Genomic DNA, 14,292 nt, shown 5'->3' on the forward strand with positions numbered 1-14,292 from the left:
TATATTCGGTAATGAAGATTTTTTATTAACGGAGGGACAGTTAGATGAACTGCAGCAAAAACGTATCTGTTGGATCACATGTGATAGAGATCAGATCTTAAATTACTCGCACTCCTGCAGTACATGTAACCAACTTAAGGAAATATTATTTAACCCTGCAGATCCAGATCCAGATCCAGATGCAGATGATACAAATGAAAAAAAAAAATTATCAGTTTAATTTATGTGGGTCAGATTGATTGATACAGGTTAGACTAATGTAGGTAAATAAAAATGTGGGTAATTTTTTTTTCTATCAGTACGAGACCTCTACTTTCGATTTCATTTCCACGTACCTGACTTCATTTCTCAGTAATAGCCTTGATTTCATCAAGGGGATCTAACTCACGATCGGATATAATTTTTCTTAGCTGTCTTGCACGCGTATTAATTACCTTCCTGGCTTCGTATTCTTCCGATAACGCTAATCTAATTTTTTCGATTCCACGGCAGAGAGGGACAAATTCATCTAGTTGCTGTTCTTGTATTGTAGCCATTGATTTATACAACGCTGTTTGGATTCTCTTTGTGAATTTATACTAAGCGGGTAAAATATACCGACCTTCCAATTTAGCCTCATATAGCGCTTCAAAGTCAGACATGATTATTTTCAGGTTTTAATTCATCAGATATATTAATTTTGTATTCTTGTAATTTTTTAATAGAAACAATTAATTGATTGATATTTTCGTAGCTCATTATTTATATAAGTATTTAATTAAAAGAAAAAATAAACAGTTTTATCTTGATGAGCGGTTATCAATCATGGGTCTTGCACTGGACTATGTGTCTCCACGAAGGTCCTTTCAAACCATTTGTCCCAAGATTTTATCTTCGGAGACTTTTGTCTTACAGATCGTTTCTTGTCGATTCTCGGCATCCTTCGTGAATCGTTTCTTTTTGGCCGCATTCTTTCTGAATGTTTTGTTTTTGTGGGACCCATGTTACGTAGAGCTTTCTGCATCCAAGGCAACTGTTTATTTTGGGGGGTGGTCGTATTCACAAAGATACCTCCAGCGAATTCTCTAAGCAAAAGCTAGGCGAAATGTTAGAGTATTCAGAAGGCTGTCTGTGTATTTTTCATGTACATAACCCCCATGGATTAATTCCCATGGGTGATAAAACGTCACTCCCACGATTTAACGTGGAGGAGGATATGTTCATGAAGGGCCTTTGCTGGGCCCGCCACTATAAAAGCCATAATGTCGGCACCGTCAACATATGTCCGTGACGGGATTCGATCTGAAGGCAGCGATAAGTCAGAGACGAAAGTCGGCTGAGCTAACCACTACACCACGATCGCATCTGAAAATATAAGATTTGAAAAAGCATCATATAGGTAACTATTGACAGAAATGCGGCTAAATTCTTTTCTGAACTAGATTTTAAGTTCTGAACTAGATTTTGTGAAAATAATATTTACCTGTACTGACAATTGTTGATTTTATCAAACGCGGAAGTATTAATGCGAAAATAGGCTGCTGCTAGTGTGTATCTACAATAAGATGGTTACAAATGGCTGTGAAAAACTGTATATAGTTCTGCCCGCCGCTGGGTAATGCACCTTTACAGGTAATAATATGTGTTGTGCAATCTCCTGAAACATTTACCTGGGCTGACAATCAAGTGCAAGGTGAAAATAGACTGCCGCTAGTGTGCATATAATTGGCTGTGTAAAAAAAAACTATATATAGTTCTGATCTCTGGATTTACAGGTAATGACCTTGACTCGTCAAGGGGATAACTGCATCATTGAATTTTACACAGCCGCTACAGAGTTATCTCCGTTATCTTCATCTACATAACGAAATGAAATCCAGCTATTAAATTTGTATGAAAACATTGATTTGTATATTTTATCTGCAACAAATTTAACCGAATGCGACTGAATACCGAAATACTTGCCAGCCGCGTTCAATGACTTAAATATTTTTTCTTCACCGGTGCTTATGTTGAGATATCTGACAGCTCTGGGAATTTTTACAAATTTACCAGTACCTCCTCGTGCAGAAATTTCGCTCTGTGTGATGGCCTGTAAGTTTTATAGAGCGCTATTAAGTTTATTTTTGTCAATATGATCGATCACAAGGCCGTCTTTAATCTCTCCAAAGAAACATTCGAATACAAACATGTGATTGTAATATATTCTTTTCTTCCCAGCGGTAAATCTAAATGTCAACAAGACCAACTGGTATTTTCAACCTGCAATTTCTAATTTCACCATTACGCGACGCTTCGCAATTCTTGATCATAGGGTGTCGGACTAATTTCTGGTTCATTTTATATAATAATGTTATTTGCCTAATATATATTTGTCTGAAAACTTTAGTTATATAATAGCGCTCACATTTTAGCATATCATTTTTATTTATTTTTTGTTATTAATATCGCTTAAGTTCACGGTATCGCTTACCCCCACAACCCGCGCACAATTATGTTTTACCCCTGACCCAAATACCACATTGCAGACATGGTATTGATCCTGACCCTCCCCTTCGGATACTTTGGGAATGTTCTCCGCAGAATTCTTTTCTGCATGATTTGTTACAAACAGTCACAGATCCTACTTTGAGACACTTGCAATGGTTCATTATATATATAATATTTTTATTTAAATGTTTCCCTTAAATATAATTTGGAGGAAGTTGAGAGATTATCTGCAGTTAAGCCCCGGAAAGCTTCTAGATTTGATCTCGACAGATTAACCCCTGATTCGCGAAGGCGAACCCTGACTGATCTGTTTGATATTAACAGAGATGCCAAAAACGAATTTCGTAATGATGGAGCATCTCACGTGTGGTGCACATTCAAAATTATACCCAACATTGACGAAGTCAATGTCGACGAAGTCATTGATGCTACAATGAGCCACACACGAGCGAAAACAGTCATCAATTACCTCAATCAGAAATACCATTTCAGAATAAAGTTTATTGTGCAGGCAGATTCCGGTACGTAGATTATCCGTGACAAATGTGACCCTGTCCTTGCTGGTGGAAAAACTGCTCTGTTAAGTAAAGATTCCAAACCAGGAATGCTGACTGGGATTGACCAACCATATTACGCTCGAGCGTATCCTGTAACAGCGGTCATTTATGGAATTTATCCGATAAAAAACCCAACATAAATGATCTCGCCCCGATGAAATTTTCAAAGCTGAAATGTGCAGCCGAGCGAGTAATAGAACATTTTAAAAATGTGAAACGTGGAAACGGTTCAACTGATCTGCGACGTGAAAAAGTAAGCACATGGGCCGAGTCGGTTAAGGATACAGAAGCGTCAATAAATGATGTTGCTGAGTTATCAAGTAAATTGAAATTTCCAAGGACAGTAAAAACATTAACGGGAGAGGTTTTATATGAATCAGCGAATAAAGGAAAAGGAGCACCAATTGAAATTATTGACCATAACTCTCATGCTTGGACCAATGCAGTCACAATATTTCCACGAAATCGTGTTGTGAGATATTACTCGTCATAGAGCTTTTGGAGTGGAATATTTGATGCTATCAGCCAAATAAGCAAAAACGATCCTGTGTCAGTGTGGTTTTAATTAAAAGTTCCGAAGAAGGCGAGTATAATCAGTTTGTAAGACGTAACGGCGAATTATATCGTAAAGAATCTCTTCACGAAGAAATGAGAAAACTGGCACAGAAATATTCAGAAAATACTGAGCAGTTATTAACTAATTGTTTTACAGTCCCGTCAATTGCTCCCCATGACGCGAGAGAAAAAAATTCATGGAGACCAACACACGCTGAGTTCCTTGAAGATGTCCAGGATAGTTGTATCGAATACGGACACGACGGTTTGTGGAACACCAAGTATAATTCCGGTGAGATGGTTTCCGTAGACATGACCGCATGTTATCCGGGACGTTTTCTTGGGATGGACGAGTGCGCCGGATATTTTGTGAGGCTTGGTCATCCTCGTCATGAGATGGTAAGAGTATGGATTAATGGTCCATTACCTGATTTTGATCTGACAGGATTTGCTCGTGTAACGTCGTTTGAATTCACTATGAATCTTCATCCGATTTGTTATGTTTGGTTTGGCAGACACTTCTCAGAGAAACTTTGGGCGCCAATAGTGTTATTACGATATATGCTTGACAGTAAAATACTGATATCGTTGGTTGTCAGTGAAGCAATTATATCGTACCGAAAACAGACTTCGGTTTGGTTACCAACACCGGAATGTATCAGTCTCGAAGAATGTAAACAGCAATATCCGGACCTGTCCACGGATGTCTGTGTTAATATTCTTAAGATTAAACTCAACAACAGTGAAAAAACCTCAAAAGATCTTGGTAGAAGAATAATCGGTAAATTTACTCAAGGTGGTGCATATGATCATAAACGACATCACTCACGATTGATTATCGATGATGCTGAATTAGATTTCATAATTAATGATGCCACTGCGAGAGATATATTTCGTAATCGGGAAGACGCTTACTTGTCTGACGGAACAAAGTTGGGTACAATTGTTAGTTACATCGAAGGAGAATCGCCTCAGTACACCCATTTAAGATCTTCGATGCTCGCTTATGGTTCTATAAATTTACTATCGATGATAAATAGATTTCCTGACACTGCAGTTAGAGTTGCTACGGATTCATTTTATATTGCTAAAAATATTCAGAATTACTGGCTCGTTTCACAATCAATGACGAATCATGGAGTTCATGGAGAATAAAAAAAGAAATATTACATTATTATTGTGAATCCGCTGATGTTGCGGTTAAAGATAGTTATTATAAATCAGAATTATCAGAAATATCAAATGCACCATCTGTGTACGATCCAGTATCCAGACACAAAACCGTTTATTTGAACGGGGCGGGTTGATCTGGTAAGACAACTCGAGCAATCGAATTATTTCGGGAAAAATCTTCATGTATGATTGTGCTAACACCAACACACGGGCTTGCCAGGGAGATAAAACAACGAAGAGTCAATTCTAGTACTTATCACAGCTTTTTCAAATACAGCGGTGGTGTGTGGACTCCAGATCGAATGGGAGAGAAATATATTCCAAAGGTTATTATCTGGGATGAAATATGTACGGTACCGTTAGAAACATTAAAAACATTTCTCGATTGGTTATTAGCAAAAAATACAGCTGTGGTTATGCGCGGCGATCACGGTCAACCACCTCCGTTTGTTTTTGTTGGACCATCTCCACACGATTGGTTGAAGAATTTTGCTGATTATTACGAAGTAGTGGCTGATGATCATAGATCTCTCGATGCAGAATTAAAGGAATTTAAGAAATTAATCAGACTGCAACCGAATAAAATTCAGTGCAAAATTATGCGCGAGGTGATTTCCGAAACTTCCTTGAACAACATTTTGAAAACGTGGAAACCAAACGATTTGATAGTGGCAAGTAGAAAGATAGTCAGAGACACACTTCAACGGCAGTTATTTCAATTACACAAGAAAAAATTCCCAACGTTACCAGTGCCATTGTGTTATAGACCAGCTGATACATGGTTACAGAATATCGACATTGATATACCAGGACAGACCGAAAAACAGAATTTACTATTAAATGATGTTGTTGCGGTTGATATCAATGTTGTTGAAGATGCACTGCTCGCAGATAAATCCCCGTGGACGCTAGGATACGCAATGACAATACATTTATCTCAAGGACTAACTATCTCTGATACGGTTGTTTGGATCGTTGATGATCGAATCGAGTGGTCAAACTTAGTTTACTTGGCTGTGTCTAGAGAAAGAAGAATATCTCAAATGCGAAGGATTGTCTTGGATGAGTCAATAGCTGATAAAATTAAAAATGAGAACAACAATGATATAATAAGACAAAAATTAACCGGTTACAAACAGAGTGACAAAAAAATAATCGCGATTTTGACCTTAATGTTGAATTTATCATGACACTGAAGCTACAGCAGAATAATCATTGTGCAAGCTGTAATTGTGTAATGTTGTGGCAGTATTCGAGTAAACATTCAAGACAATTCACCGTAGATAGAAAAGATAATCGTCTTGGTCATACAAACAAAAATATGATGCTGACCTGTCTTGAGTGTAATTAAAGTCGTGGTGCTAGTTAAGTGATTTGAGTGGTAATTGTGTTTCCTCGGGAATTACTTGTAATTGTTCACGTGTAAACCCACGTTGAGGAGCAGTTGAATCCAACCTGTAGATTGCTGGTCTACCGGTAGATCTAGTTATGTAAGATATCTTATGTGTAGTGATGCTCCAGATGGGATCAGTCGCTCTTTTTTACCCTTTTCAAGTTCACCTGGTTCATATAAATATCTCACACTGACATCACCCAGTATTGGTTGTGCTGAAAAATCACGTCGTACGGGTATATGTTTTTGGTAATTGCGTTAATAGGTTTCATGTTGGTTGTTCGAGTAATTTCATTATTTATTGCAGCTATCACGCTTGGTAATCTCGCGACCCATTCGCGTGATCTTTTATTTTGAATGAATTCCTTCGCGTATTGATATCCAAATAACCGCTCAGCAAGTGTTCGATTAAATCGCTCAACAATTGCCTGATCACGGTGAATTTCAGTATGTCCTCGTCTGATGGTGACGTTATGTTGTTTCATCAGCGATGATACTGCACCCTGAAATTCTTTTCCAGGATCAACGTGTAATAAATTTGGCCATCGTAGACCACCTCGTTGATAAATTCTTTCAAACGCAGAAGCAACCTCAGATGCTGTTTTAGTCGTTAACGGTTCCGCATCTTTGTATCGACTTGCAACATCAACTACAGTTAACGCGTATTTGCATGTGTTTTGACGTCTTAGAATTTTAATGGTATCATGTGGCAGAAATAATATGTCAGCCTAATGAACTTCATTTGGCACATTAACTCTGAAATGTGCAAAGTGAATTTGTTTAGGCGGTGGTTGGTAAATTTGCCATATTGCCTGTTTGGATAACCACTTTTTAGCAGTATAGCGCGTAACTTTTGCTGCTTCAGCGAGTTTACTAATTGCTGCGCTACCCCTCCAATATCCTTTTGGGGAATAATATAATTAATTACCAGCACCTAGTGCTAATTTACCTTTCATCGCTTATTTTATAACCAGCTAGCTTATTTTTCCTTCATAAATTTGTCAGTGATGCAATTTAACGAGTGAATTAATTTCACATCTGCGAGATGCCTGTCTTGTAGATTTTTACTTTTATAAGCTACATCATGAGCATGACACGCTTTATCAATAGCGTGTATCGGATACTCACCTGGTTTTGGTTGATTCTCGTCATCAAGTCTGATATCAAGTCGGGTTCCAGGGCCGAAGTAACTATATCCTGGAAGATGTTTTTCTCCTGGGTATTTAGCCCACGGAGTCCCCGGTAATTTTGTTAATTTTGCTGCAATATCACCTTAGTGTTGCTATTGTTTTTTCTTGATTTTGACCTTGGTTTTGGTTTTGGTTTTGACTTTGGTTTTGATTTTGGCTTTGACTTTTGCTTTGGTTTTTCACCTGATTTGCCATTGCAGATAAATTTAAATTTCTTTGTACCGCGTCGATCACACTTACCCTTAACAGCAGATCTATTATTTTTTGTTGTATTGGTTGTTAAATCACTTGTGGGTGTGCGCGCCCTACATTTCACAGAATATAAATCCATATTCTTTTTATATATTTTCTAATGGAAATCACTGACTTTTCTGCTACAAAACGACGAGAACCAGTTAAGCATCACGCAGCGCTACCACATTCTGTTCGTATGATTCTCATAGGTCCATCTGGAAGTGGCAAGACGCAATTGTTACTTTATTTAATAATGAAGTAGATGAAATGGGATAAATTATATCTGGTAGCACCATCTGTGGACGATCAGCGTTGTTATGATGTAATAAAAGATTATAATGAAAGCGCAAAATCATTAAGCGGAGATGATGTTGTTGAATTTATAACTGACATCAATGAAGTGCCAAGTATCGATGATATTGATGGGTCAATTAACAATTTAGTTGTTTACGATGATATTATGCTGGACAAACAATCAAACCCTGCCAGGATATTTTCCTGAGGTAGACACAAAAACACAGATGTAATTTATGTAACCCAGCGGTATACACAGATTCCTAAAGTGATCAGGGATAACTGTAATATTCTTACTGTCTTTAACGGAGTTGATACTCACACGTTACGAAATATACATCAAACCTGGTGTAACGGTGATATGGACATAAATAAATTAAAAAAATTCTTTAGTCGTGCTAAAATAACCCCACACGGATTTGTAACAATAAACTTACATGATCCTCGAACACGGTATCGAATCAGGTTAGATAAAATTTTTAATTAAGCAGCAGGGAGGGCGATTCTCTCAACGCGTCACCGACACTATCGCGTAGTTTTTTAAGTTACATCGAAGAAAAAAAACTATCAGCGATAACAGGTAAGCCAATTTGTCGTTGACGGAGTTGTCTTACACTGAGTATCACATTTTTTTAACGATTTTTTACGATCCCCCAGGAAGTTGTATTTTGCGAAAATACAGGTAAATCAATTAGAGGTTGTTCGCCCTCCCTGCTGCTCTTGTTGAACATCCAAAGATAGCATACTACTATTTATTAAATAATTCGACACCCAAATAAATACCCTATTTTAAGAGGCGTTTGTATTTTCAAATTTTTGATTGCTAGCTTTAAAGTTCTAAAGTGAAATTATTTCCACAATCCCTTTTAAATGTTCACACACGATATTTATAGTAATCTAACTTAAGTTATATTGAATTATCCTACTTTGTTCGTATAAAAGCGTGTGAATTGTTTGGAAAGGGTAACGCAGTCTAATATGAATGGAATTTTATACGATATTAGAATTATCAAAGAAAATCAAGGTACACTCAACGGTAAACTAATTTTATTCAGCCTGAATCAGCAGCATACAGTAATTCAAAACTTCAGAATAAACAACCAGCTTAAACAAGATACTCATCCATCCAGTTTTAGGGATTAAAATCTGCGACAACTAAAACACGTACAACTCAACTCAGTTGCTATTAAAAACTCCTTCTGCATCTTGGTTCCTCTGGTTAACAATATGGTGAGAGAATAAAGTAGCAAAAATACTAAGCAAAACGCTTCAGCTCATCCACACCTGGGAAATACCAGAATGCCCCTTTGACGTTGCGAGACATTAACATGATATCATCATTCTCTTCTCCAGTTTTTCCAACCATCCTGTTCAACATAAAGTTGAAGTTATCTGGCGATGCAGCGTAGGCGATGACGAAAAGACCCGCTTCACCCGTCACAGACCCGTAAGGCAGGGATTGGCGCACTATCTCAAAAGCCTTAGGATTCTGAAAGGCATTGCCTAAAAAATAAAAGGTACTCTCTCTCATTCTCCTCTGCCATATTTATAAGCAGAGAAGCATTTTTCGTTAAATGGAAGCTTTATAGAACGAGTGGTATATCAAAGATACAGTGAACATACAATACATATATTACATATAAATACTTATAGTTGCCTACTGAATAGCGCTAACATTGACTGCAGGCTAGAATGTGTTGACTTAATGTTAATGAACTCCTCACATCCATGCCGAGTGTTTCCGCAATAAAATGTAGTTCTGTGCCTTTTGCGCTATTCACATTCCCCTTTGCAAATGTATAGGTTGATTGTTTTCTCTTTGAGTTTATATTTGTATTCGCAGTGATTTAATCGATATATGGCAAACTTATAATTTATACATGAAATGTGGATTTAATGAAGAAAGTTTTGCAATGTGAACTTATATGCTTGAACTCTGAACACGCAACCATTCGCGTACCGGAGTAGGAAAGTGAAATGACGAATTAACATGCGATAATTCAAATATTTTGGTATATTTACAGATAATCTGTCATTATTTTGCTTTAACTAACATTACTACCCACCATAACTTAACTCTCTCTCTCTCTCCCTCTCCCTCCCTCTCTCTCTCTCTCTAGTCTGTTTGACTCAACATGTAGCATTTTCATATTTAATTAATAAAAACCCTCGGTGACTTAGGAGCTTGCCTATCCTTGCATGCAAAGCCAGTTTCGACAGACTGGGCGGAAGAGATCAACTGAGTGATCCAACGGCCACGAAGGCGAATCTGTAAACGCTTTGTGGAGAGCGCAGGGTATGACAAGTCACGGAAGACGTCATAGCCATCCAATGCAGCCGAAGTCGTCCCGAGCCGTAACGAATCTTTGTACCACTGAGTTCTAACTACCAAGGCAGAGAGAGTGAGGCTGTCTCTGTGCAAAGGCTGTTTCACTTTAATCTCCTTCACGCACAGGTTATGTTGTGCACCTATCGCACAACTTGTCTTCCTCGACTCTAGAGACTACGGTTATTATTATTTAATTAATAATAAGCGATTTTTAGAACCTTATAATGGGCTTAATAAACATCAACAACTACAACAACCAAATATTAAATATACATTCATATACAAATTTGCTTTAGCCCAAAACTTTAAATTTTAATTTGTGCAGTACGAATAAACAAATATATGTAATATATATGTATTTTATGTACGCTGTATCAGTGATATACCACAAGGATATAAATTATTCATTAAAAGGAAACGACCCTTGCAGAGCTTCCGTTTAATGATAAATTCATGCAAGTACACATATTTGCCATTATAACGGAGTTAAGATTTGCTCCGGGCAAATGTGTTTTGACATAGAATAAGCTCCACACATCCCTACGAGTGTGTTCACTACAAAATGTAGTTCTATGCCTTTTCTTCTTGTTCACAATCACATTTGCAAATTGATAAGCTGGATGTTTTCTGCTTAAGTTTCTATTTTTTCAAATTGATTAAATCAATATAAAACACACTTAAGATTTAAGCATGAAATATTGTTTTTATGAAGAAACTAGAACACTAAGAACACGTTAGCTTCTTGTACACACTGAACTCTGAGGCATTCACGTACTGGCGTATGAACATTAGCTTGGAATATACACTATGAGAAATGGCAAACCTACAAGAGGTAATTAAAACATTTAAATATATTTGCAGTTGATCTAAGTTATTATGCTGCTTTAATAAATTTGATTTGACTGATCATAAAATGCTCTCTCTCATAATGTGATGTTTTATTGTTTTATTGTTGTTGTTTCTTAACCGTAATATCATGTTCTAAAAATTATTAATTAAATATGAAAAGGTCTCTCTTTTCCTTTTCCTGTGGCCTGTTTGACTTAACTTTACCATCATTCTTAGGTCGTATGACACAAGCGAAAATCCCCAATGCTAGTATTTTCATGGATTTTTGCCCATATCTTGCCACCATGATCCAGAGAGAGAGAGAGAGAGAGAGAGAGAGAGAGAGGTGGGCTTGGCGGCGTTTAGACATTTTCATATTTAATAAATAATAATTGAGTCTCTGAACATTATGATAAGTTTAAGAAACAACAACAAAAATGAAGCATTAAATACGCTGCAGTATGTATGCCTCGTAACCGACATTTTTAACTTATATTGTCGACCGGATATTTGCAACTATGTATCATTGATATTATGAAGAAAGTAGACAGATCCCAAGGAAAGTGTAGACATACCGTTACGACTAACCATATTCTTGTAAGTTACTTGGTGCAAGATCAGTTTTATGGTTTTTTTCCAACCCAAATTGTTTTTCTGTCTCACTCCATATTTCTACGTCTTGCCCCTTATGCATTATAGGGGCGAGGGGAACGGAAATAAGAAAGCATTGAGATGAAATTGTGTACCATTTTAAACTGGCTTAGAAAACGGGAACTATTAATACATTTTATCGTTATTTTCATGCGTCATTAATGATTGGAAATTCGTCATTGAGTCATAGACCTGCAGTTGAAAGGATGCTTGTATATTCGTATTATTGCGCTATGGGCGGATCACAATTTGTTATGCCAATAGTATTGGGACATCAATTTCCTTTATACCAACAGATTATATTCCATGTTATTTTTAATGTATATATATATATATATATATGTTTTCATGAATTTGGGTATTATTCTTTAACATTTGGGACTATAATCAAAGCATCTCCTTAAATGTTTTTCTTTCTTTCTGTTAAAAGTTATGTCTGTGAACTATTCATAAATGATCCTGAGGTATACATTAACGTTCGCGGCATACTTTGTCGATGAATTATAATAGTACAGTCAATGAGAAGGCAAGATCCCAAGCTGAACGGTTAATATATTCAATGATATGTTCAGTAGCTGGCGATAGGCTCAATTAGGTTGCATCTCTGAATTAAAACAAAATAAAAGTCCCTTTTTAAAATATTTAAATTTGGCAAATTATTAAAGGAAATTATGACCTGCGATGTTTCATCAACAAACTTCCTTGATTCTTAAAGTACACCTCTTGAGGTTATCACAAAAGGTAGGCTAGGAAATACTTCCTTAAAGATGGTAGAATACGCTTTGTCTGCTTTGTGTGCTCGACATTGTCGCATTCAAATGAGTACGAATACATCGATGAAGATGTTCATGGCGCATATATACATTATCGCAATTTCGTCCCACCCCGCCCCCAATATAGTACTGACATGCATTTTGTCTAAGTAAGAGTAAGGTAAAATCGTTAATAAAATTAATTAAAAAAACCAAAAAAAAACCCCAAAAAAACAAAACAACAAAACATAGCAAGTATTATTATAAAACCATGCTTTTATGTTTATAAGAACAATGTCTAAATATGGAAGTGGATGTTCATTTCAGTCCTAAAAAGTTTTCACTCGAATAGGCCTGTAATTGCACTTTACGACCTGAATTCAGCTTCATAAACATTTTCAGTGAAAGAAATATCTCTCAGTGTATTTTAGGTGATGCAACAGCTAATTCCATAGTGCAAACCTCCTTTTTCGGAATTAGTGAATTCGTGTTTTTCGGACGTTAAATATCATTGCATCGACTTCATTTTGCGGATCTGTCACTGTCTACCATACTTTCTACAACAAATATTAGCCATAATTTTGTATTTCGCAGACACGATCATGTTGTTATTTGCAATGATTTTATTTCGCGTGTATTAAGAATAAACATTATAGTACTTGATATACACTAATGCTCATATCTTAAGATTGATACTGTGGATTAAAGGCAAGATAATGAAAAAGTAAAGAAAAATGCATATGGCATTTTTGAACAGTCTTGTAAATAAATGGGAATGTTTCCTATATATTACGAATTTTGATAAAATTATAATTATTTGTTTCGGACGTCAATGTTTTCCGTCTTTAATATTACCAAAGTACAACCATATAACTTCATAACAAATCTCCGTTCAGGTAAATTACTTGTTATCGTTGTGTACACTGTGGTTAGTGACACAAGAAATGAAATTAAAATTGTCCTGGAGGTAAATACTTTTATTTAATTAAAACACTTAAGTCCTACCTCCCGTCATCCTATCGACATGGTTGTGCTAACACCAACACACGGGCTTGCCAGGGAGATAAAACAGCGAAGAGTCAATTCTAGTACTTATCACAGCTTTTTCAAATACAGCGTTGGTGTGTGGACTCCAGATCGAATGGGAGAGAAATATATTCCAAAGGTTATTATCTGGGATGAAATATGTACGGTACCGTTAGAAACATTAAAAACATTTCTCGATTGGTTATTAGCAAAAAATACAGCTGTGGTTATGCGCGGCGATCACGGTCAACCATCTCCGTTTGTTTTTGTTGGACCATCTCCACACGATTGGTTGAAGAATTTTGTTGATTATTACGAAGTAGTGGCTGATGATCATAGATCTCTCGATGCAGAATTAAAGGAATTTAAGAAATTAATCAGACTGCAACCGAATAAAATTCAGTGCAAAATTATGCGCGAGGTGATTTCCGAAACTTCCTTGAACAACATTTTGAAAACGTGGAAACCAAACGATTTGATAGTGGCAAGTAGAAAGATAGTCAGAGACACACTTCAACGGCAGTTATTTCAATTACATAAGAAAAAATTCCCAACGTTACCAGTGCCATTGTGTTATAGACCAGCTGATACATGGTTAAAGAATATCGACATTGATATACCAGGACAGACCGAAAAACAGAATTTACTATTAAATGATGTTGTTGCGGTTGATATCAATGTTGTTGAAGGTGCACTGCTCGCAGATAAATCCCCGTGGACGCTAGGATACGCAATGACAATACATTTATCTCAAGGACTAACTATCTCTGATACGGTTGTTTGGATCGTTGATGATCGAATCGAGTGGTCAAACTTAGTTTACTTGGCTGTGTCTAGAGAA

General features: G+C 36.6%; 1 protein-coding gene across 1 annotated transcript; it reads right to left on the reverse strand.

The window, feature by feature from the left end:
* Positions 1 to 8,895: 8,895 nt before the first annotated feature.
* LOC149774766 (uncharacterized) lies at positions 8,896 to 13,447 on the reverse strand. Its single transcript, XM_089944818.1, has 2 exons — positions 13,431 to 13,447; positions 8,896 to 9,368 (listed from the first exon to the last, which is right to left on the reverse strand). The coding sequence occupies exons 1-2, from the start codon at positions 13,438 to 13,440 to the stop codon at positions 9,121 to 9,123; spliced, it is 258 nt and encodes an 85-aa protein (XP_089800944.1). The 5' UTR covers positions 13,441 to 13,447; the 3' UTR covers positions 8,896 to 9,120.
* Between the last annotated feature and the right edge of the window lie 845 nt (positions 13,448 to 14,292).

This window comes from Sinohyriopsis cumingii, unplaced genomic scaffold (assembly GCF_028554795.1).
Source record: "Sinohyriopsis cumingii isolate HCF-2022 unplaced genomic scaffold, ASM2855479v2 utg000160l, whole genome shotgun sequence".
NCBI classification, from domain to species: domain Eukaryota; kingdom Metazoa; phylum Mollusca; class Bivalvia; order Unionida; family Unionidae; genus Sinohyriopsis; species Sinohyriopsis cumingii.